General features: G+C 37.0%; 1 protein-coding gene across 3 annotated transcripts in view; it reads right to left on the reverse strand.

Moving 5' to 3' along the window:
* TM9SF3 (transmembrane 9 superfamily member 3) overlaps positions 1-24919 on the reverse strand; it is a 50146-nt gene that overhangs the window by 23723 nt on the left and 1504 nt on the right. For 2 of the 3 annotated variants that reach the window (XM_030485766.1, XM_030485768.1), the window contains exons 2-6: positions 16064-16259; positions 7686-7808; positions 4227-4387; positions 1331-1408; positions 260-391 (exon numbers count right to left, since the gene is read on the reverse strand). In XM_030485766.1, coding sequence (XP_030341626.1) covers positions 260-391; positions 1331-1408; positions 4227-4387; positions 7686-7808; positions 16064-16259 — 690 coding nt within the window. Of the gene's footprint in view, positions 1-259; positions 392-1330; positions 1409-4226; positions 4388-7685; positions 7809-16063; positions 16262-19490; positions 19930-24919 lie in introns of those variants that run through there. The other variant, XM_030485769.1, reaches the window with a different exon arrangement.

Genomic DNA, 24919 nt, shown 5'->3' on the forward strand with positions numbered 1-24919 from the left:
CTTCCCTGTCCCTAAAATTCTCTGAAGTTCTTAGGAGTATACACAGGCTTCTATTACAGACTTAGAATAGGCCTTATTTAACCTAAGTATGGATATGAACATTAACACAGTGACTACAGACAACTCTGGTTTGTAACCTAGGAGCATGTTATAAAGAAACCCAGTAACTTTCAAGACACACATAAGGCAATTTTTCTTCTATAAGAAAACAATAAGCCTTAAAAAGACAGACTGAAAAAACTGCAAATGCAGATCTTACCATATCATCCATTTCTTCCTCTTTGCTGTATCTTGCGTAATCTTTTCGCAAAGTTCTCATTAATATCATAGACACTAGGCCAACCAGAAAGATCACCATCATAAAAGAATTGAAAATTGAAAACCAGTGAATCTACAAAAAGAAAACACATTCCTAAGGTTTAAAACTGTAAACGTGTTCCAGATTTGTTCCAATAAGGATAAATCGGTGTCTAGCAGGACAGCTTGTCAGCACTAGCAAAGTAACAATACACCCATGCTGTAACACTACAATTGTAGAAAGTCCCACTAAGACTGGCCTGTGAAACACCATACATAAAGCTCTTCAATGGCCAAGCTTGCTCATGATGAAGTTACCATAGCGAAGTTTGAACAACTGGTTGTGCATGCTCCCTTGGTAAAGGAAAGGCAACATGATGTACTGCTGCCTTCCTAGAGAGGGGGTTTGAGTTAAAAAGATGCTCACAGCCAAAACGCCAAAGGAACCACTGCTTTGCACAGGACCAAAATGTGCAGCAGCAGTTTTGTCTCCAAGAAGCACATCACCTGCTTTTCACTGAGCTCCAAACAGAATCCAAACCCTTTGATTTCAAAAAAGAGTATAGCTCAGTATACTACTCTTAAGGAGACTACCCACCATAGGTTTAAACAATCACAACCAGTGCTGCCAATTGGCTTAGGCTAATGCTTTTTGCTTTGTATTTACTTCAGTAAAAAATGTACATATAATCAATTGCAGTTATCCAGCTTACAAGTCATATAGTTGTGTCCCTGAAACTTCATTGCTTCCCATCATGTGAATATATTTTCTTGAACTGCTTTATATTTGCTGCACGTTTGAAGCTTGCCTGCACATTTACTGAAGCACTCTAAAAAACTGCAACCATCCTATCTGAGCAACAGAACTATGTCTCAACACCTACAGTCCTACACCTGCCTGTTTCATTGTCCCAGGACACCTGGGACATCCAAAAATTCAAAGTTGTCATCCAAAAATTCACTGAAATCTTCTGAACTAAAGAAACCATTTCAAAGGGATATTTTGTTAAGGTTGTCTTAGAACCATACATACTCTATGCTGAAAGAACGATGGGTCCAGATATTTGTCAAATCGGTCTTCAAACTTCACATCTGATTTCTTCCATTTCACCTAAAGAGAGAAAAAATTAACACTTGAAGTGCTCATCATATGTTCAGCTATACCCACATGCAGAAACCCAAAATGCATTTTTACAATTATCCACTTTAGATGTATTCTTCAATATGAATCTAGGTTTTGGCAAAAACAATGGACTTGTGTACTTCAAGACTGGCATCTATTGGTACGACATAGAATGAACATTAGCCACCATGCCCCATAGCAATCTTGTCTATGCTTATGTTTAAGAACAAGGAAGAATCAGTCTTGCACCGCCTCAGCAATCACCATCTCTGCAAGGCTAACCAAAGATGCAAACTTCTAGTTGTCAAATACAATAAACCCTTTTCATGATTATAGAAGGAAATCATGAAGGCACTCATACTGAAGGCACCAAAACCAAAATCCACCAAATGACCCTATTATTCAGTTTTGTCAAACAAATAGTTCAAATATGATGATTTTTTTCCCCCATAGTAGATACTTGTAAAACAACAAGGCAAAACCTTTGCAAAATTCTCCCAAATTTGCTCAAGATTTCAGAACAAAGGTTAGGGAAAGAACACATGTTTAGATATGTTCAAGAATGACATGCTAGAAAGCAGTGGAATTTTTTCAAAGTTTGGTTTTTGTTTTTGTCGGTGGTTGGGTTTTGGTTTTCCTGACAGCACACTTCCCTTTCTCAACATTTCCATGTGCTATGCTGTTTGAAAAGATGCTTGTGAAGAATATTACCAGCGTTCATTGAGCAATGACAACACTGTCTATTTCTGCTCCCCCAAGAGCAGCTGAGAACTGTTTTGCTGCCATGGATTGAGACTTGTATTCAGTGAAATAATCTGTGCCTAAATTCTCCAAGTACAGTGCCCAAGAAAAAAAGATGCAGTCTAGCAGGAGTGAGAGAAATGAGAAGATGTAAGAGCTGATTTAAAAACAGATGCCAATAGGAAAGAAAAGGGCATAAAAACTGAGATACGAGCTGTACTTGAAGGGAACTGGATAAAAGGGATCAAACTGGACCCTAAAAGACAGACATTAAAATTTTAAAAGCTACAAGCTAAAACCTGCAGCCTAAAATCTATAAGACCACAGGATTCTGCAATCTTGACACTTCGATTGCCAATACATAACTCTGAAACCAGCTGGAAAAGTATGTGTTTCTGGTCATACTATCACGGGTAAGACCATATTACTGCCATCAGTTACCCCACTAGCTGCACAGAAGACTGCTTGGCTTTGGAAGATTTAATTGTATTAATGAACCATATAGTGCTAATAAGGTAGCACAAAGAATTTTTCAGAATTTTTGTAATACTATTTTCATTTTAATCTTAAAACGTAATTTCAGAAATTAAACACAAATCTACACTAAATTTTTTTTTCAAAAGCATGCCAAGATAGGAGATATCAGGATTTTTAGTGATCTTGGAACAAATGCAGACCCCTTTTGCATATCTGTTTAAAATACACGACAAGGAACTATCCTTTCAAAACACGTTTCTTATTCAGTTTAGAGGAAAGCATATACATATAGATTGAATACCCATATCACTCACTACAGTCCCGAGACAGATTTAAAACACCAAGACTTAAGTATTACTCACTTTGAGGTATGGTATTAACGTTCTTCAGTTCAAATTACAACCTTGTTCAAGATTAGTAGCTCACAATATTAATACCTTTCAACGCTGTTTTAAGCAGATACACTTCTCATGAGAGCATCTGCCACTGAGAAGCGCTGCTTAGAACAAATCCACCAGAGAAAATCTGTGAATTAAACACCACACACATGCCAGCCCAGCAATTGCCCAGTACTGCAAACAGAATTGTACAGGTAAGCTTTGAGCTTTGTATACTAAGAAGTATTTTAAGGAAATATCTAATGTTATTTTCATTACTGGCAGCTAATTCAGTGCTGTCCACCTTAAAATTCACAGAGCAAATGGACTTCACAATGCTTGTGGAATTTGAAATAGAAAATTTTGAAATTTCTACTATCGCTTTTGCAGCAGAAATAGGGAAATCGGTGTAAAAGTAATTCTAGCAGGTACATTTAAACACAATTATCTGCACTTCAAACTATACAACTTATCCAGCACAAGATGAATGTAATAGTGGCAAGAATATCCTCTGAAATAGAATTGTATGCTTACACCTATTGCTAACACACTGTAAAAGAATTCATTAAGAACTAGTTTTAGTATAGAAATATGGTGAACATGAGAAGTGAACCATTACAGATTTAAGTAACATCCAATAAATAAGGAGGAAAACTGAAAAAATTTATCTCGGATAGCAAATGTTTATTCGCTACCTTTTACCATAGCAATTCAATATACCAACAGAAGGCTTCGGAGAAAACCTTACTCAAAGTTATATAAATAATACAGATTTCTGCTGGAATTGCAAAATCAAAATAAGCTTTGATACCAACTGCTTGCAAAGTATGAAGGCTTGCAGTCGGTTTTGGTCATAGCTCAGAATCCAGCTCAAATCTACAATGCAAATGTTAGAGCTCCAAATTTAAGAAAATGCGTACCTACTAGTGGCTCCTCTATACTTCTAGTCTCCTTACCTTTCCAGACATCTTCCCTTCCCACCAAAACACTTTTCTGAAGATTATAGAAGCTTCAGTATGTTTCAAATGTTTAAAAAATAATTTCATATTATTAATAAACCTGTCAATGTTTGTCAGTAATGAAAAATAAAAAAGTGTGAAGGAGTGAAAATACATCTTCCACTAATACAGTTTTCAATATACAAGTACCTAATTTTGAGCTACTTCGTCATGTAGAATTTATTATTACAGGTGCATCACCAAATTACTTACTGAATATGACATCTGGATTTTTGTGTTTGGTACCAATTTCACCTTTCCTTCACTGGTCAGGTTGACATCTACAATTCTATTTCCATTGTAACCAATTTCAAGTTTTTTGTAAGTCCAAAGGTAATAATCTTCTCCATTTTCATCTGCTTCTCCCACAATACCTGCATAGGAAACAAGTGTAAGCATCTATTACAGATATGCTTTTTAAATACTCTGAGATTATTTTTTTTAAATATGCAAAAGTTTTGCCAGCTAAAAAAGCAACATGACTGCAGTAAAGAGAACACAGCAGACCTTAATGCTCCTCTTTTCAACTCTAATACCTGGATTGTTCTTTCAATTCACAGGTAGCTGCAAAAAGCATTTTGTAATGGTATTAAAAGAAAAAAGCATGCAGCTACAAACACTGCAGAAGGAACAGAAGACTCAACAACAGTTCCTCTAGGTTTATTTGGAATTCTAACCAGATTAACAACTAACTGAATACGGATTTAATTTCCATGAACAGAATTTAGCCGAGACCTCTGTATTTGCCCACCTCCTGTATATCACTTCATTCATTTTTCTTCCTCTTAAAAATTTTACTTCAGTTCTGTATTCCTAGTTAGTTGACTCCCCAACACATACTTTCTGCTCTCATTTGCACACAAGCTTCCAGCACTTGTCAAGAATGGTAGTTCTTGACTATTCTGTTACTTTCACTGACCATTTCAGAAAGTTATATGCTTATGTGAAGATTTTTATTACCTCCAACACTGAAAGCTGCTCAGACGCTCCTGGAGCATCAGAACACAACTAAACTCAATACCAGCCATGATTAAGTTCTTACTTTTCAATAAATTACTGCAAAAATGTCTGATCTATTATTCTCTAGAAAATTCCAGAGAATGTCCTGTGCTGGGGGGTGGGGAAGTCAAGTCTAGCAATCATGAAATTCACAGACTACAAGTGTCACCTTTAACGTCAAGACCATCATATCAAAAGTCACATACAAGATAGAAAGCCACAAATAAAAGCAGCAGTCAAGATACTCAAAGGTGAGAGCAGGGAGGGGTAAAACAAGGTAATGAAGGATATGGAACAGGTTATCACAAAGCAGCAGGTCTATGAAGGAATGGCAGTTGTGCATTATCTGCACTTTTTAATTTTCAAAGTGGTATTTTTGTGTCATGTTTTTCACTCGTGCTCATCTGTCAGGATTGCCTTCCACATGAAACACATGCCAGTTTGCACCTATGCCATACAGCCTAGCACCTGGCCTACTATCTGTTCCCATGGTAATATCCAAACCCACGACAATACCCACCTCTAAACTACTTAAAGGACATTCTGATCAATCACTACCTGAAGGAGTGAACTAATACAGCACTCCATATACTTAGGGAGATGTCCTGAGCAGCAAGTCTCAGAGCTTTAAGTTTTAGGCAGCCCTCAGAGCCCAAAACATTCCTCCTGTTGAACGCAGACCCAGCAAAAACCACCAGAATTAATGCAGATAAGCTCTATTCACAGTCTTCTAAACTGTACTTGGAACACAAAGGTCAGAAAGGGTTGTTCAGACTTACAGATGAACACTTCTGATCAGTTCATGTGCATCCACTCCTTTCTCAGCTCCCCATCAAGAACAGATTTTTTTTTTATTTTTTTTTTAATAAAACCCAGGCTAATATTGACTGACCAATCTACAGTCCTGCTAATTTTACATAGCCCACAGGAGACATAGACCAAAACCATCAGTACCATTTGCTTTCACGCTTCGTGTCAGATTATATCCTTGCATAATACTACAGTATTTACAATGCTGTAGCCATCTATTAAGCATCACAACTTGAGGTCCTGTTTCCAAACAATTATCAAAACCAGCTTCTTAACATAATACAAAGATGACACCTAGGTTCTATATGTTTGTTAGGAATGGCTTCTTGTGCATATAAAGCATACTGAAGAACATTAAAAACACTGGAATTACAGTAAAACAGATTTTTCAGCGAAAAGCATAAGATTTAGTCAGTGTGTAGAAGATTTAGTGTTTATTCTTTTGTATTTGAGGTGAGAGGAAATGTTCACAAATAAGATATGAAAAATCAGTCTTAAAAAAGAAAGTCTCTAAGACCCACTAGCCACACATGATTCCAAAGACATCAGCTTAGCATCCACCATCCCTGGGCTGTCTAAAACCAACACAGCTCTCACTAGCCTACGAAAATCATTCATTGATCTTTTGCTGAAAGGCCAAAAGCTTAAAAAATATTGCAGCAACAACTGTTACTCGTGAATGCTTTTAAAAAGCCTACCAGCAACTGTACAAGATGTATAGTAAAGGCCACACAGATTAATTAGGGTCTACTTCAAGTCCTGCCACAGAGCTGTTAATACACACTAAGCAAATCATCTGAAAAGAACAAATACGAGTACTTCTCCTGTCAGGTATTATAATGTTATCTCTTAAAAACAGATACATTTTTTTAAAAAGCAAGAACCTTCCTAACAGATAAATAAAAACCACATAAAGCACTAGCATTTCTGGCTGAGGCTCATGTTCATAAGATAGCTACTTTCTAAAACCTACTAAAATTACAAGAAAACCTACTTCTGTCACGTGGTGTGAACTGTATTCTTGAGAGTGTTGCGGGATTTTGTTTATTTTAGATGGCTTTACCTCTCTCACGGAACACAAACAAAGACCTTCCCTTAACAAAGCATTTTGTGGTGCTCTTCATTTCCCTTCAGTTTATATCTACAACAGGGAGGTTAGGGCTTTGGGGCTTGACTGACTGCTATCAATGCAAAGTGCAATCTTCAGAGCAATCTTTAATAGGTATGTGATCACAGGTTACAAGGGAGAAACAAAAAGCAGAGAGTTTAGGAGACAATGGCAGTAAGGACACAATTTTTTATTCAAGACACAGGCACTTTAAACCCAGATTAATAACACTCAACAAGAGCAATTTTAAGAACTGTGTGAGAAGAAGTGAAATAAAATTCCTTCATACGACCACAGACTGCACATGCAAAACTGTTATAAAGTGACTAAATTACCATAAAAGTAAATCAAACAGCTCTTGCATTAGCAATAAACACAAGAACTAGCAAAATACTGCTTAAACATTGAGTTTTACAAAAGTTGTTATTCATAACACATTAACATGGATCTTTTATCTGACATATCTAATTACCACTCAGTTCAACATTTCAATGGGTTTAACCCTAAGAAATTGGCATTATTAAACCAGTGCTTGAGAAACAAAACAGCTTTTCATTATTTCTGCAATTCACTAGTACAAGCCATCCTACTGTTCTTTCAATGCAACAATCCTTCAATTTCTCTGTATTATTTGGTTACCTAACTTCTACATACTTGTGAGCTAACGAAGCTTAGTCATTAAATGACTCCATGAAATCCACCAGCACAGGACTCCTGTAGTTGTAAACAAGCTGTTTCTGCATAATATCACTCACCCCATATTGGCAAGTCATCAATATACATCTGGTACCAATAGTGATTTTTGATGGCATACACAAATGCATCTCTTCTTCCTTTGTCCAAGTCAATTTCACAGTAAGTAGTCTGCATTACATCCTCTGCAAAAAAAAAAATATATAAAGCACAGTTAATGATTTATTAATGAGCTGGCTCAAAGGGAAGGCAAAGCAAGCAAACGGAGGACCGGACATTGCTGGAGTCTTTAACTCCTCTTGGCTATCCTCAAGTAGGTAACAAAGGACATTTTAAAAGGAACCATTAAAGCAATTACATGATTGTTTTTGTAATTCTACCCTTCCACATGTAGAAGCTTCATACAGACTGGATAAGGAAAGGTTTCAAAGTATCCTTCTGCTACTTCACCTACACTAAATTAAGATCCATTAGCAGGTGGCAGCTTTGCCTGGACAGACCATGAGACCTCTTTTACTTTAACAAGTGGTATGAAATTATTAACAAATACCTAACACTATGTACAATATTATCTCCCCATTTTAGGATAATTAGTCTCAATGACTAGAAATACTGTTTGTAAAAACTAAAACTTTTTGAAGTTCTCAACAATTTTCAAGAAACTACAATAAAGGAAGAAACAAAGCAATCAGGTGAAGGCAGAAAAAAGGACAGAAGACAAAATTAGGAATAACTCAAAGAATGCACAATAGGCTCCATTTGGAAATAAATCCACTTCTTCAAGCCAGAAAGCTGTTTTTGCCCATCTACAATTCATAAGTAATTCAGTTAGCAGTCATTCTATCACATCCCAATTTCCTTCCCTAATGTTTCCTTTTTAAGCAAAAAAAAGACAAAAGGGCTCGTATTTACAAGAATTCAGACAGCAACAGATTTAGATACAACCCCCCCATCTGCTTCTTAGCAAATGTTTTCAAGGGAAACAAAGTGAACGCATATAATTCCAGCTCCCCTCTCTCCTTTTTGTTCTCACTGGACCTATTTCTAGTAGATAAAATTAATTGCTGCCCCGAGTACTGCTCTAATCTGTACCAAATTCTTACTTTCTCCTATATGCTAACTGCAATATAAAATTTAAAAAGAAAATCAAATCACCTGCACAGAAAATGCACCAGCAAGTAGAATATTTCCAACATAAAACATTATTTCTCAGATAATGAGAAAAATGAAAACATTTTCAATAGTATGTCTGGTCAGGCAAAACTGAAGTAAAGCCTGGTGAAGCAAGACAGTAAGAAAACAGCCAATAGCAGTCCTGTATAATTGCAGTGATTTCCTACAGCCCTTCAGAAAATAGTGCCCTTTGTTATTCTAGAATGGATGCATCTCTTTCTCCTATTTCTCATGAAAACTTTAGTCTTTTCTATTTTTGTTGTCTCTCTCCCCCCTCCCCCCCAATCTCACAAATGCACCCTAAGCTTCAATTTTTCACTGAAAAAACCATCATTTTTTCAGACAATAAAACTTTTGCTGAGAGAAAAAAAAAAAAACAGAGAATAACAAAACCATTTGGGCCCACAAGTGTCCCGAGATGACTGTTAGACCACAGACTACATTTTCAAGACCTGTACTAGCACATTCAGGAGAAAGGCCATTAAAGTTGGCACCACGGCTAAAACACAGACTTACAAATCCAGGCCTCAGTTTGCATTTATGCTTCTACTGAGTTGGATCCAATATTTTTTGGACTATCCTTCTCAAGAAGAAAAAAAAAAAATATAATGGAAAAATCCTCTGCTTGGCACTTTTTCACTTTAACACATTTTTTGAGTCATCTTGACATTAATTAGAAGAAAAAAAATCAGAATCCCTATCTTCTGAATTTGTTGCTAAAGTAGGATTAATTCTTTTGGAAATAGTTGGTACTTTATTATCAGTCAGTCTCTAGCAGTTTCATACTAATCTCAAATAAAGGATAACACCTTTCTAATATTAAATTTTTTAATTCACAAAGAATTGTTCAATACAGAGAGGTCAAATCAAAATATACTGTGAATTAAAATAAAGGTAAAAAAGAAAGTGGTGGAGGGTCTTAAATGAAGTAGTACCTAGTGCTGGAGCATGGAAGCCTGATCTGATGTGGAGGCCACACTGGTTTTAGGTGGCTCTTCTGCCTGGTTCACCCACATGCACAGCGCTACCAGCACAAGTGAGGGAAGCACAGGGATAGGCGCAAGTGCTACTAGTGAAATTAAAATCACAGGAACTACAAATCCCCTTTTTAGAGACCTTTCCCATTTTATAGCCTGAACACAGAAGCCTTTGTTTTCAGTTATTAACCAAGGCAAATGTGGTATTAGATTGCAACCTAATACCAAGTTATTCCATGGGCTTTCAGATTCCTGAAATTTGCCACTTTTCAGTTAGAAACAAACAAAAAAAGCCATTCTGCACCTAATATTTTAGGATATAAACAGTAGCTTTTACTGCTGTTAAAAAACAAAACCAAAACCACAATGAAACAAACAAAAAAACATTTAAAATATCATTTGAAGTGAAATGACTGCACTGACATCCAACCAGCTGCAGACAGCAGCGTGCCACCAAAAAACTGTCTTCATCCATTTTTATAGATTTTACTCACAGTATTCAGAATACCAAAAGATACCACAGAGATATTACAAACAACTGTGGATGAACTACTTTACAAGATACTCCAGTGCACACACACAAACCCCCAGCAGAATCATTAGAAACTACCTCATTCAATTCTTGCAAGACATAGGCATGACTTTACATATGGTACATGATTTCACCCTCTGCCATACCTTATAGTACACGTCCTCTCACATCCCCTAAAAAAGATGAATGAAGGCAAAGGTATGAAGACAAGTGTCTTTCTCCAGCCACTGAGAATACTGAAGCTGTCGTTTAGTTACAGGACAGGATTATATGGCTAAGCTTAAATCCACTGTGTTATACGATTAAATGAAAGTGGCTTAAAACAGCATTCTGTAGCTGGGGAAGCTGAAGTCTACTTCATTACAACTTCACCAGATCTAAAGTTTTACGTATGTTAGATAGTTCTTATACTAGTTACGGTTGTGTGTGCATCCAAGAGGTCTGTGAAGTTAGAGGTATGTTTTGTGCTGTGTCTATACCAGGGATGCTGAAGAGGTAACATCTGCTATGTATTATCGCTTTGGTAATGTCAGCAGCACATTAGGCAAATTTTAAAAGAGTATGAAAGCGAGACCCATTACAAAAGTTGGTGCAGTTATGCCAGATTTCAGATTTCCTATGAACAGTCAGATCAATTGGGTTTTATTCAAACATATAAACCATATAAAACCTCATTATATCCAACCATCTTCTAGTATAACACTGAACATCATCCTGAGTGGCTGTCATTTTCTAGAGGTGTTGCAAAAGGAAGTCTTAGGCAAGGAGTTCTCAATAGGAAGTACGATCATTTAGTAATATTTCTAAATAAGCAAAAATTGAAGGATTTTTCCCTTTAATTTAATCTTCTCTACTTGTTATTGGATGACAATACCAAAAGTTAATTTTCTAATTGAAGCTGCTATAATCCAAGGTTCAAAAACTTTAATAATTCACTAGGTCTCAGGTGTAACGTAGAGGATGCCAGAATGCTTGAATAAAGAACTTGACATATTACATAAAAAGCATTATTACTCTAGGCTTAGCTTGACAAGCGAAGTGTATATTAACAACTCAATTACTTTCTTCACAAAGATATTTGTACAGATTTGAGACCTGTAACACAAGAAGAACATTGTTCATATTTGCAACAGAAGGGAAATCCAGCTATCTTGTATGGCTGCACTTACCCTTTCACATAACACATTTTTAAATACAAAAAGAAACACTACTTAATGGATTCTTGAATACACTGTAGATTTGCCCCACTACAAACATTCAAGGGCAAACCTGCATTCTCAGAATACACTTCTGCAGAGCTATCATTTTCTTAGTCTATTTCAAAAACACAGGCAAGGTCCACTGACTGAATTGACAGTTTTACTTATGTTAGTAAATGACAGCTGCAGCCTAAATAATTCTTCCCACATGATGAACACAAAGTTTCACACTTACCTGCTACTGCTGTTTAGTCAAACTATGTTGAGAAGAAGGGAACTGTCTTTTATCGCAGAATTCAATTTATTAGAACAATTTTAATTCCCCTTTACTGACTCCAGAGGATAAAAATCTAGAAGTATAAAATCCAAATAAAATCTATTTTTTTTTAATTCTTACTACTCTCATTTAAAGAGGAAAAAATACTTGTAGTTGTTAGTCTTGCTAAAATCCCAAACACACATGAGGAAAAACATGATTACCTGTTAACTCAGAACTTGGATCTGATTCACATACCTACAAAGAAAATCTCTACAAGTCTTTCAGACGCTAACGCCAACATTTTGAAAAGCAGGTCCCTGTGGTTAGGTATTTAAATGCATGTTCGAGCACTTAAATGATTACTGAAAGTTATTTGAGCAGGTCCTAATTATTTCAGCTGTAGATGTTATAGACTTGACATTCCTTGAAGCTGTATCTTTTTCTTAAGAACGTATGAATCTACAGGTGCCAAAACATAATCTTTAATTAAATAGAACAAAAGAAAGAGGGGGAAGAAAAAACAAGAACAAAAACAAAACACAAAAAATCCCACCACAACAAACCAACAAAAAGCCCCACCAAACCACAAATTACCAACAACTCTGTTTCAGTTTCATTGCAGCAACTTCTAAACCACTGGTGGAGCAGTGGGAGCATGGATCAATCACAACCAGATAAAACTTATTTAAAAAAAAAAAAATTAAAAAAAAAAAAAAAAAATCCATTTTACTGATATAATCCAGTCATAATTATTTAAAAAAAAAAAAAAAAAAAGTGAACACCACTTTAGCCAAGAATAAGATCTACCATTAAAGAGTCGCCAAAAAATTGAGCTACCACCACTTTTCAACAACCAAACTGGAAAAGAATTCTTTATACAAATGCTAAATTTTAAGGGCTTGTCTATGAAGTCTAAATTTTTTCTACATGCATTTGATATAAATTGTACTGGGTTTATGACAGTTTTCAAGTCTGTAAAAAATGAGTCTCAGCAATCTTTTGCTCTGTTTCTTTACTTTAAAAACCTTTATATCAAGGGGAACTGGATTTCAATAAATTTACATAATTTTGTATTACGTAATAATAATTACTGCTACAATTAATTAATACTTGTTACTATGAAATTGGGTGGAGGATATTTTAATACTTTCAATAGCAGATTAAAGATAGTAAAATAGACTTGACTCCCATTCAGATTTCACTTCATGGATCCAACACTAGAAATACTAAAGCACCTCTTGATACAGAAGCTGCTGGATGCCAGTTAACAGCAAAGGGATTATTGTTTCTTTTATCCAGAGGACACAGATTGTAATGGAAAAATCTAGAAGTGCACATAGACAGCTTCCCAGCTCATGTACACATACTTAGGCATCAACCTGCTACCATGTACCATCTGCTTTATAGAAAACATCTGAGGTGCAGCCACTTTGGTTAGGAGTTAAATTCACTGCAGGTCCAATAGAGATTATCAATCTGCCCAGAGCACCACTGTGTTAATAATAATAAATAAATTTTTAAAAAGCAACAAAGGACATGGATGAAGACGAGTTCCCCACCAGCTGGGAAATATACCAACACATCAATCACCTATACTCACAAGCCATAAACACCTGATTCTTTTCAAATCCCTACTCTTCCATACTCATTCAAAGCCTGCTTTGAACTACATCATGCCCAGTCTGTGGAGAAATATGCCCTGATATGGCAACCACATACCTCGTATGCACTGGTAAACCAATGAGAGGTGCAAAAAGGCACTTAAAAAAATGTAGCTTGAATGGAAGACCAGACCTTAAACGCTAAAGAAATCACATTGAACTTTTCACAATAAATAATACTTAGAATAGAGAAAATCTAAAGCTTTCTGTGTTAAAACATCGGCACAAGCAGTTGTGAATCAGAAACACCTAACCTGAAAGAAAAATAACACTTCAGGGAAACAGATTTGCCTGTTGTAAAGAACTATAGGAGACAACAGATAAACTAGTATGGCAGGGACACAATCAAAACCAAAACAATCACGAGGTACAAAAAGCACAGCACTTTTCCACCATTCTGAATCTGTATTAGTCTGGGATGATTTCGGCTCCCCGTAGCTCTGAATTCCAAAATACTTCACTTAACCAAATTGGAATGGTATCAATTTCTATGTATTAAGGAGCTGGAGGTTCAGGATTACCCAAGTTGTACTTTTTGTTTAAGAAAACAGATGTTAAGTATTTTTTTTTTGTTGTTAGATTAAAAAATTATGAAAACAGAAACTCATTAAGTTCAGTATTAAGAGTATTTTACGTAACTATTTGAGACTGTATTCACAGAAGAACTGATCTGTCCAATGCTCTACGTCGCATATTTCCCTCAGAAATGACAGAAAGCTAAACTATATCTGACTACAGACTACACAGTGGTCACAAGAGGAGACAAAAGATTAACTGAAAGTTTTGTCTATCTCATCTGTTATTTCAGGAAAAAAGATTATCAACACATTTTATAAATCTAAGCCAGCCCGACTACTGCATGTACTTCCGGAACAACAGAGGCTCTAGCTTTTTTTGGACCCCTAAAGCAGAAAATGTTTCAAGCATTTCAGCCAGTTCCTGATGTTTAGCTAGTTCATTTCCTTCCCCTGGTATCATCTCAACACTTCCACTACAAAAACAGATTACTAAATTACTACATCCAGGTCAACAAAGAAAAGGACAGGTCCAGGATCTAAGTGCCGAAAAGTGAGCTAAGGAACAGCACAATCTGCTCAGTACTCCCAGGTACAAAATTAAAAGACTTGATCTAGCAAAAATTTGATATAATAAGGGAATAAATTAACTATGGATAATCTTTAGGAAATAAATCTGGCAATAGGATACTTCACAACAGTAACTAACAAACCTTCAAGTCTTCAATTTGGTGCTGCATCTAGAGAGCACACTTGTCACTGGAATAACACAAACTCTTTGTAAACACAGGGCAATTAAAGTAAGTAAAACTTACACACATAAGTGGCTGCAAAATATGTATTTATCATATTCTCACAATAGAAGTTTTATTTAATCTTCACAGACACCTTGAATTGCTGCCAGTTGCCTTCTCTGTTCTTTCCATTTTGCATTTCTGAGCATTTTCTATGAGGTTGGACAGGAAAACTATTTCTCCCATCTTGAGTAAAATTTTCAGCAGGCTACAAGTCTTCTAAACCAGTAACAGGACTGTTTTCCAGTGTTTGTGCAGGTACAGTTCCTTTCTTAAAAGGAAAGATTCAGCTCCAAATTCCTTTAATGCAGAGATGCTATCCCCTATGCAACTTAAGAAATTATGAAGAATTTATGGTTTTATCAAACTTGTAATCTTTTATTCTACTTAACCTACTTATAATAAAGTAACTGGACATTTTGCAGATGTCCAGTTTTGGGTAAAACTTTTGTAACTTACAGAAACTAAGCCCCATGATTGCAAATGCTCAGACAAAAGATACTATGCTTAAGTTCGGCAGTTAAGCACTGGTGATGCAATGAACTGTAGCTCTCTAGGGAAAAAAAGACATATATACACAGAAACCCAAATTGGATTAAACATAGAAATGTTAAAATTCAATACAGACAAAAAGACTGTTATTATTTGGCACCCAGAGACCTAAAAGGACTCTGGGTGCCAAAGAATACACACAGAGAAATTACGCAATAGCAGACTCAGCACTTAACACCAAAAAATGTATTTGTAAAAGAAGTTAAATGTCATCTTGAGAACAGTATGGAAAGAGGGAGAAGGCAGGAAACAGGAAGAAAAAAAAAAAACCAAAAACCACCAGACCAGCTCCATCCTGACAGGCATATGATGAGTTAGAGCCAATAATATAAAGGTATTTATTAAAGGTATTTTAAACTAGACAGGAACCAGAAGGATACAATAATTAACTTTGTGTTAAGGTAGAACTCTGAAGTGTTGAACCCTTGCTACTCCTTTCCAACTGCATCTTCAGAATTGGTATTTCCAGAATATCAATTTCAGTAAATATACTTTTAATCATTCATATAGAGAAACCTTAGTTTTACTTTATAAAATGTCATCAGTTACCTGAGAAGCCTGTATGTGCTGCAAGTATCTTCTCTAAAGGGCACACAGATGAAAACTACTGTAAACTGAAAAGTCAGTAGTAGTAGACAACCTTACAGGGCGGTTCAAGCAACAATACAAAATACACTCGGTTGCTAGCAGCAATAAACTTTCAGTTCTTCTAGTTCAAAATGAAGTTTTAAGGGTTTGCGATTTTTTTAAGTGACTAAATGCACTTTCAATTGCTTACCTTTAAATTTGATGTCAAGACCACTAAATTCCAATTCAACTCCTTGCAGTGCTTCTCCTAGGGTTTCGTGGTAATGGCTGATGCTTTTTTTTGATCCCACACAGAAAGGAAGAGAGAAGTATTTGTATGTTTCTTGGCGATTATGGTAAGGTCCTACTGTATTCATCCATAAAACAACTTCCTCTTTATCTTGATACTGAAAGACAAAGTTATTGAGTTAGATGACAAGCTCAGCTGCAAAAAATATTCAAGAAACTCTCACATTCGTATTAACTAGCAAGGCAGGATTGTTCTATCATAGGCAACAGCTAAATTTAAAGACAGTTGTGTATTTTTGTCTTTCGCGTGGCAGGGATTCTAGGACAAGATTTTCAGCCTGCTTTCCTACAAAAACGAAGCTGAGTTCATTGTACAGTTTTGTAGAGCCTATCCCTGAAGTACTAGAAGAGGGGGATTCATACAAATTTAACAGAAAAGCACAAGATACAGCGAGCAGAAGTGGAGAAAAGCATAAGTCTCAAAAATAAAAAAGCTTTTACAAATTCAGTGGAAACATACATCAGTTAAAAGCAGAACTCTACCTATCTCCACCAAGAGAAACGAAATATCAAACTAACATCTTGTTAAACAAGATCTTAGCAAATAAATCAGGCAATCTACCCATGGTGACAGGTATACTGTATTTTCCTAAAATGCAACTCTCTTTCATTTTTATAATGGTACAAATTACATTCAAAATTCCTAGAAGAGCGCAATGCCTCACAGGAAGCACTAAAAAGAAACTGTGGCATACCTACAAGGGACAAAAAAGTCAGACAGAAGGAATACTCTGATGCATTTCCAACACTATCACAGTGAAAAAAAAAAAACCAAACCCAAAAAAATCCCAGAACAGCAAGGAGACTGGTGGCTGCCATGAAATTCTTTCTGGGAACACCCACCCTTCACTTTCTACAGCTACTGTTAGCCAGGAAAACTTATTCCTTGGCTAGGAGCCAGTAATCTTTTTCAAGTCCTTGTAACTTTTCAACAATAAAAAAGTCCTTAAAGCCATTCATCTATCAGTATTCAAATACTGCATGAATTCAGGAGATTTAAGTGGTTTGAAATCATTACTTGTGCTGTATCTGACTGCATCTGGATGAGGTATCAGGTTTGCTGGTTACTACAAAACTTCTCGCACAACATACTTTCTTCACCTAGTATAATTTCAACAGATTAGGAAGGACAGTGATCTAACTTTTAAGGCAGAAAAACTTTATTAATAACAGTACGCACCTGCAAGTACGATCACCATATAAATCCTGATTTTTTTTTTAAGTACAGAAGTACTATTTTAAGACCAATACACATACACAGAACACATTGGAGAGGAAAGTCAAATGTTAATTAGCCGTAACTATTTCACAGCACACAGCTGAAATACTGAATACAGCTCTGCATCTCCCTTTTTAACAAATGAACAAAGGTTCTTCAACTCCATTTATTCTGAATTACCACAGTTATGCCGACAGGTTAACTCACAAATAATTAGCTACATGTGGTATGCAATAAATTCTTCAGGTGAGGTGTTTAAAAGTTAAATTCAAGGATTTAAACAAACATGCTTCAGGAAATAATTTAATTCCTCTACACTAAAACATCATCTCAACTACAAGCATTGTCTTTTTTGTTACAAAGGTGCACAAGGATCATTCCAGCCTCTTATGTGAGCCATCTCCAACAAGAAACTTTAAATATCTTACTGACTTCATTCTGAGCTGTAGCAGAGACCAAACACAGCTTCACAAACCTGCCTGTTTGTGAACTTTGAACTTTGAACTTTGTGAACTTTGTTTGTGAACTTTGAAACACTTCTGCCAGGTAAAGGATGTCATAGAATGGTGAGGGTTGGAAAGGACCTTAAGATCATCTAGTTCCAACCCCCCTGCCATGGGCACAGTCGCCTCACACTAGACCATGTTGCCCAAGCCTCTGTCCAACCTGGCCTTGAACGCTGCCAGGGACGGAGCATTTACCACTTCTTTGGACAACCTGTTCCTGTGCCTCGCCACCCCCACAGTAAAGAACTTCTTCCTTATATCTAACCTGAACTTCCCTTGTTTAAGTTTGAACCCATTTACCCCTTGTCCTATCACCACACTCTGATGAAGAGTCCCTCTCAGGCACCCTTGTAGGCCAGCTTCAGATACTGGAAGGCTGCTATAAGGTCTCCATACAATCAATGAACAAATGTCAATGAAGGAAGAGTGAGCAACCACCACAGAAAGAGAAAGCAGACATTCCTCCTGTGGGCCAGCAACCAGAAAGGTTATACCAGTGCAGCACAGCTGTCCAACTTTAAAGAAAGTTGGGAATGAAGAATGAAAGAAAGATCACAGTTCCAGCCCCCTCAGCAGCAGAAGCACACAGTGGAAATTGCACTATGATACCACCTCTAGCTCTTGCCAATGTAGCAAGGGACAAATTGGTCCATATATTTCTAGTCTGTTATGCCTAGCATGTCTTCTGTTTCTTTCCCTAACAGCTGCAGAACGTATTTTCAGCCCTGTCTCAAAATGGTCTTAACTTGTCAAGAGCCTACTTCAGCATTACTCCTTGCAATGCAACAGCTTACATGTGAACTGAGCTATGTCTCTGTCCAACCTTCAGTAATAGAATATGACAACATCATTAGGTCTATGAATTCGCCTTTGACAGTGCCTGAATAAAGAAAGCATTGACCGCAGCTTTAATTAGCTTCTTGTTTCTGACCTGCTTCATACTGAGTTGGGACCTCTGCATTTTTGGAACTATACCAGATCATCTTCAAGTGACAAACACCAACTTCTTAAGAACATATTATTCAAAATCTTGTTACATTTTCTGATCTAGTAATGTAACTACATTGTAATTACAACATCTGCAATAACAAATTCGGTCTGTGCTTGTCCCTCATCTGCATGACGCTTAGCCCTCCTCCAGGGCCTACAGGTTTTTCCCACAATGGCTCCAAGATGCCATCAGTCTCCTCTGGAGAGAAAACGGACCAGCTCAAACATCAGCAAAGAATATAGCCTACGTGTACTACTTCTTCCTTTCTTACAAGCATCCCAGAACGCCGCAAGAGAAATCTGTTCAGGACTGCTACACAAATTATCACAAAACCTCAGCCATCCCCAGGTATACCTCACTCTCAATCAGCAAGTCCCTAGTCACAGCAATTTGCAGTCCATCAGCTGTTCCCAGTGCCCTCACAAAATTAAGAGGACTGTAGTAAGAAACCCAGATGAAGCAACTTCGGCCTGAATTTGAGGCAGGGGGGAGGGTGTCTAGTAGAATCTCAGATTTTCCTCTTTCTATATTTGTTGGGTTTTGCTCATTCCCCATTATAAAGATGATCCTTCACATTTAAATATGTGTGGATATTTGCTGTCATGACATATATCATCCTACCATACTGGTAGGGTAATTTGGTGACAAGAATTCAGGTATATCAAAGGGTTCACGTTTGTGGTGGTATTACTGCCTTCACAATACCAAAGCATCTACAACAAACAACAGTGTCGACACATTTACAGGAAAATAATTCTTATTTAGGCAAGACAAAGAACAAGAGTATTTTGTAGGATTGTTTTGTCACCTCTCTAGAAGGACTTCTAGGTTCGGAGAAGGCTAACAAATATGCAAAAATGTCACATTACAAGAGAGGTAAAATAAAATATGTTGCTAAATAAAGCTCTGGTCACAAGGGGAGCCACAGCACTCAGGTACACTCTACCAGTGCCAGTCAGATACTGGCCAGCACATTCATTGTCAGTCTTGCAGTAGTTTCGACTACTGTCATATTCTTTCATATCTTCCTTCAGCTCAAGGGTGGTGAGACGCTAGAGTAGGTTGCCCAGAGAAGTTATAGATGCCGCATCCCTGGAAGAGTTCAAGGCAGGTTGGATTGGGCAGGGATGGAACTAGATGATCTTTAAGGTTCCTTCCAACCCAAACCATTCTATGATATGTGGAATCCCCTACAAACCGTGGAGAACTTGGAACCATAGAAAATGGGGAGAAAATTCCAGCTCTGTAGCACTATCTTGCATTCTTGGCAGAAAGAACATACAGAAGAAACTATTCTCATTTCCCCAGGAACTGATCAGCCTCAGACACACTGTACAAAATCACAAAACAGAACAACCCTGAATTCTCATTTTTACGGTTCTGATATTGGCTGATGAGCAACTGTTCAACTGTACCCTCTGAGCTCTGAACGCAACAGAGCAAATCAAAATCCTATTGCCTTCTGTTAACCTTAGCAGCAACAACTCATAGTCAAAACCAACGCAGAGTAAGACAGGGTGTGAAGACTCCAATGGTCTCTTTCAGAAATTGTTATACAACAATAGAAAACTTGCATAACCAGTTGTGTGATTGCTGCCTTATCTGCTGTATCATCAGCAAACAAAATACTTTTGATTCATTGAGATTGCACCAGATCCCAGAACATGAGAAAAGTATCAAGAACTCGCTGTCAATATAGATAGAGAACAAATAAAAGAGGAAGTCAGCTACAACGTGCAACAACATCCACATCATGTGCCCGACAAGTTAGTTAAGTTCACCAAGAATAGCTGTCATGGTAAGAGACGTAAATAAACATTTCCTGCTCTCTTTTCCACACGATAAGGGTCCTCAGCCACTACAGGACCCATCGCTGCCATAGTTCTTAAACATATTCCTATTACAGCTGTACCTAAACTACTGAGGCTTGCAACACAGCCAGTGCTAATGTCAAACGGTAAAATAATTTGAAGTAAAATTAATGATCTGCAGAGTTGACTCTAGATAATTTGAGTGGCATAAATCTAATATCTAGAGTTACACTTACGCGTCAATGCAATTTTATCTTCATCCCTTAGGAAAACAAGTGCCAAACATCTTCCTAACACGAAGGACTGACTTTGCTGTACAAACTACTGCTATTTCAGAAATTCCCTTTTTTTTTTTTTTTTTTCCTTTTTTTTGGCTCTTCATTCTCTTTCCTGTCTTGTTTACAGAGAATTAGATGGTGGAAAGGCAACTTTTCACAGGCCAGAATATGGACACCGATGTCCTATTAAGAACATAGTAACTGATAAAGCAAAAAACCATCAATAAATAAGATCCTGCAATCTCTACCCCGGTATACCTCAGCAAACTCTTCTGGTTTTGGTTCATGTGAAGGAACAATATACTGCATATAGCTCAGAGACCCTAATTAAATTCACAGACACAGGCATTTAACAACCCAGTAATGGTGCCAGAATTGAGAGTTCACTACTTCCAAATATGAGAGAAGACTACAGAACGCAATTTGAAATACCTTTTACTTACTGTAATATATGAAAAAATTTAGTACTTGCTCTGTAAACTTAGCAAGTTTGGCTTTGCATCCTTTTCTGCACTAAGCTTAGTAATTTCAGTAACTCCATAGAGTATATAATGATCTATTTGAACCATGCAAAATCACAGGGGCAGCCTGAACGAGTCTCAGCATCAACACAAGTTACCTACCATTTGCTATTTGCTGGTACAATCTGAGTAATGGGAGGTAAACATTCAGACACTACAGAAAAATTTGTAACTGCCACCCAGTTGGTGGAGGACCAATCTGCACCTCAAGTGTAACCACGTATCAGCTACAACCCTCATCACAGCTGGGGACATCTGTTCCAAAGCAGCACAATATGGTCACACTATCTGTTCAGAGCACTGAACAGGGCGAGAGAGATGTTCTGCATGTGCAAGCTAAAAGCATGTTAAACCCATCTATACCAGCAACGAGGCAACACAACCATTCTAGTCCCCTGCAGAATATTAAGCTGGCATGAAGCTTTCGCAGTTTCACCTGGTGTATATGGACTTCTTCCATGACAATACACCTGCTGGTTTAATACAATTTCCATGTATCCTTATGGTTTAAAAACTATTCAAACATAACAATACTGAGGCTATTTGCAGCACAGTACATGCATCTTTCTTTTCTTTTACCCAACAGGGCACTCATGATGTGGAAAGCAACTTAACATTCTCTTTGTGCAACTGCAGAACTTAGCATGGTAGCCCTAGAAATAAACTATTTATTCTACAAAACAATTAAGGCTAGATTAAGTCAGGATATAAGAAGCTGCAGAAAAGGATACGAGACTGGAAAGTTCCTGATAATCCTTTTTAAACCATGAAAACCCTTTGCAAAAAATGACAGAGGCCCAGAGAGGATTACAACTACCAAATCTTAAATGGTGATTCAGCAAAATAAATTCAAATCAGGATAGCTTCTTTCAGAAAGTATGCCATTTTACTCCTTTTCTCAAGTTGAAGTTTGGAGTGAGGTTTTCCACAATACAGTTCCTTCAACACCAGCACATCTTTCAACAGAAAAAGAACCAACATTATATGTTACTGGCAGAGCACAGCTGCAGAAACAGGACAGGAAACAAGAGAGGCAGCAAGTAAGACTCAATCAGTGGGTAATGTCCCAGGCTTCTAGTCCCCAGTACCTTACAGATATTCTATCAAGCACCGCGACAATGCTCGATGTTTGCAGCTCACACCCATAGCTTATTAAACCATGGATTTCAGCCTCACGATCTCTTTCGCATAAAGCAGGTTATTTCCAGTAACATCTTTTAATTTCTCTCCAAATTGTACAAGCAGTCCTTTTACTGCTACACTTCCTAGATGCACAAGGTTGCTCAGGCACGCCTCGTCCTGCTTCCGTGACATTTATTTCACCTCTTCAAAATGGAATCACGAGAACTTCAAAAGGAATCAGGCTGCTCATCTGCACACAACTTCATATGCAAAGAGGTATTTTACGTGCACTGAAATGTTTTCTACAGTGTTTCTCTAACTGATAAGGTACAGATACTATACAGAATTCATAATTTTATTACAGGCATGTGGCTTTAACATACTTCATCAGACTAAAACTCAAACAAAAATGCTTTTCTCAGTCATTATCAACTAGGAATTTTGCTATGCAGTATAGGCTGGGTTTTGTTTGTTTTTCAATGTTTGTCATGTACTCTCATGTTACAAAGCACTGATAATTAAACTGAAGCAACGTTAAAATTAAAATGCTACCTACTGCGTAGACCATTCCACCCCAACAAAACCCCCAGCATATTTCAGAATAATGTTATGGTTTGTCTATTTTATCAACTCCAACACGTCTAGCAACAGAAGATGTGAAAGCAAAAGCCAGGCAGGACCCTACCAACCCTGCTTCTGCAGCATCAGTATATGTTGTGGTAAGGCTACCAACATCTCATCTATACTATCTCTTCCACAGGTAAAAAGCCAACTGTCAAAAAATGGCGCAATTATCAGCCTACAGGCAAAAAGCAGGTACGTGACACACTCTGAAGTGTGAAAACAAGTTAAAGAATCAGCAGACAAGTTTTCAGTTAGTTTTTGATACATTTTTCTGTTGTAGTCTGAAGTTATGCTGCTGCACTGTCTTTTGATAATGAAGATCTTAAATGCTGTGTCAAATCTTAATTTCACTTACTAATGATTTTCAATACCCACATCCCTATCTTATAATTGTATTTTTATTACGCTTCCCCTAAGGAAATGCATTTTTAAAGACTATTTCAAATTTAAGATAAAGGATTTAGCTGTTGATCCAATGAAGCTATCCACACCTAGTAACTCCAGAAACACTCGTATAGTCATAAGAGCTTCATGTGGAGTCCTCTCACAATTACCCTTTATAGTATTTCCTTATGCAGTCCTACAGTTATAAAGGACACATATAAAGCATTAACAGCCAATTTATATTAATACAAAAATATGTATTACAGCACACGTACTATTTTATAAATATTGTATACTATTATGTACTATAGCAGCAGTAAATAAATTAACCTGCTAACACAGAGCATCAAACATTTAAGTCAGCGCTTCTAGACGTACAGCATGCTCCCTACAGATAAGGTCCCTCTACATGGGCAGTTAAAAGTAAACTGTGGCACGCCTTCACCCAGAAGCTGCACACTAAGGCACTAATACGGAAACAGCAGCACATAATGGTGTGTATTCCTACCAATAAGACTCAAGTCTTAAAATTAGTGAAAATTTACATTTTGAAGTCACCAAGCCGTGAATCAGTATACTAGTATTTCCCCCCCACTTCCCCAAAAGTGAGCAGAGCCTCCAAAATGTTATAAAGCACTTTGATTATCGAAAAATTAATCTTCCAACTGCAATCATATTCAAAACTGAAATTCATTAAAATGCAGTATTTAAGGAACATTTCCTTCAGGTTTTTAATCTCAAAATCAGTGTACTATTACAAAACCCTGTTCATGTTTCATTCATGCTATTAACATTTACACTCCAGTCTCCTGAACAATATTAAAGTATCAAAATATCTAAGCAAGGAGACAGCTTTCCAAAAAAAGGTAACTGTCTTGCTGCACCAACTATTCCTAACCTATCATATGATGTTACTAAACCAGACACCACATGAACAAGAATACTAAATCAAGAGACACAGTTAGAGCCTTGAAGAGTTCAGTAATTCAGATGAAAAAAACAAGCCTTCAAAAGGAATTTGTGATTTCCATTGGTAATTGTTTACGCAATCATTCAGAAAACCTAAAACCCATCAGAATTCCCTTTTGAAGGGAGAACTCAAACCCAAATAAATTTTTTTTACAAATCTTTACAAGCTTTACAAAATCCTTTTTTCCCCCCAGAAGACTACCCGTATTAAATGAACAATTAGTAATCCCTCAAGTCAAACAGCCTTTAAAAATAAACACAGTGCTATGCTGCAAACGACCTCACCTCAGCAGACGCCTAATACTAAATCACTGATTCAGCAATAAAACTGGG

The sequence above is a fragment of the Strigops habroptila genome, chromosome 5, assembly GCF_004027225.2.
Source record: "Strigops habroptila isolate Jane chromosome 5, bStrHab1.2.pri, whole genome shotgun sequence".
Lineage (NCBI taxonomy): Eukaryota > Metazoa > Chordata > Aves > Psittaciformes > Psittacidae > Strigops > Strigops habroptila.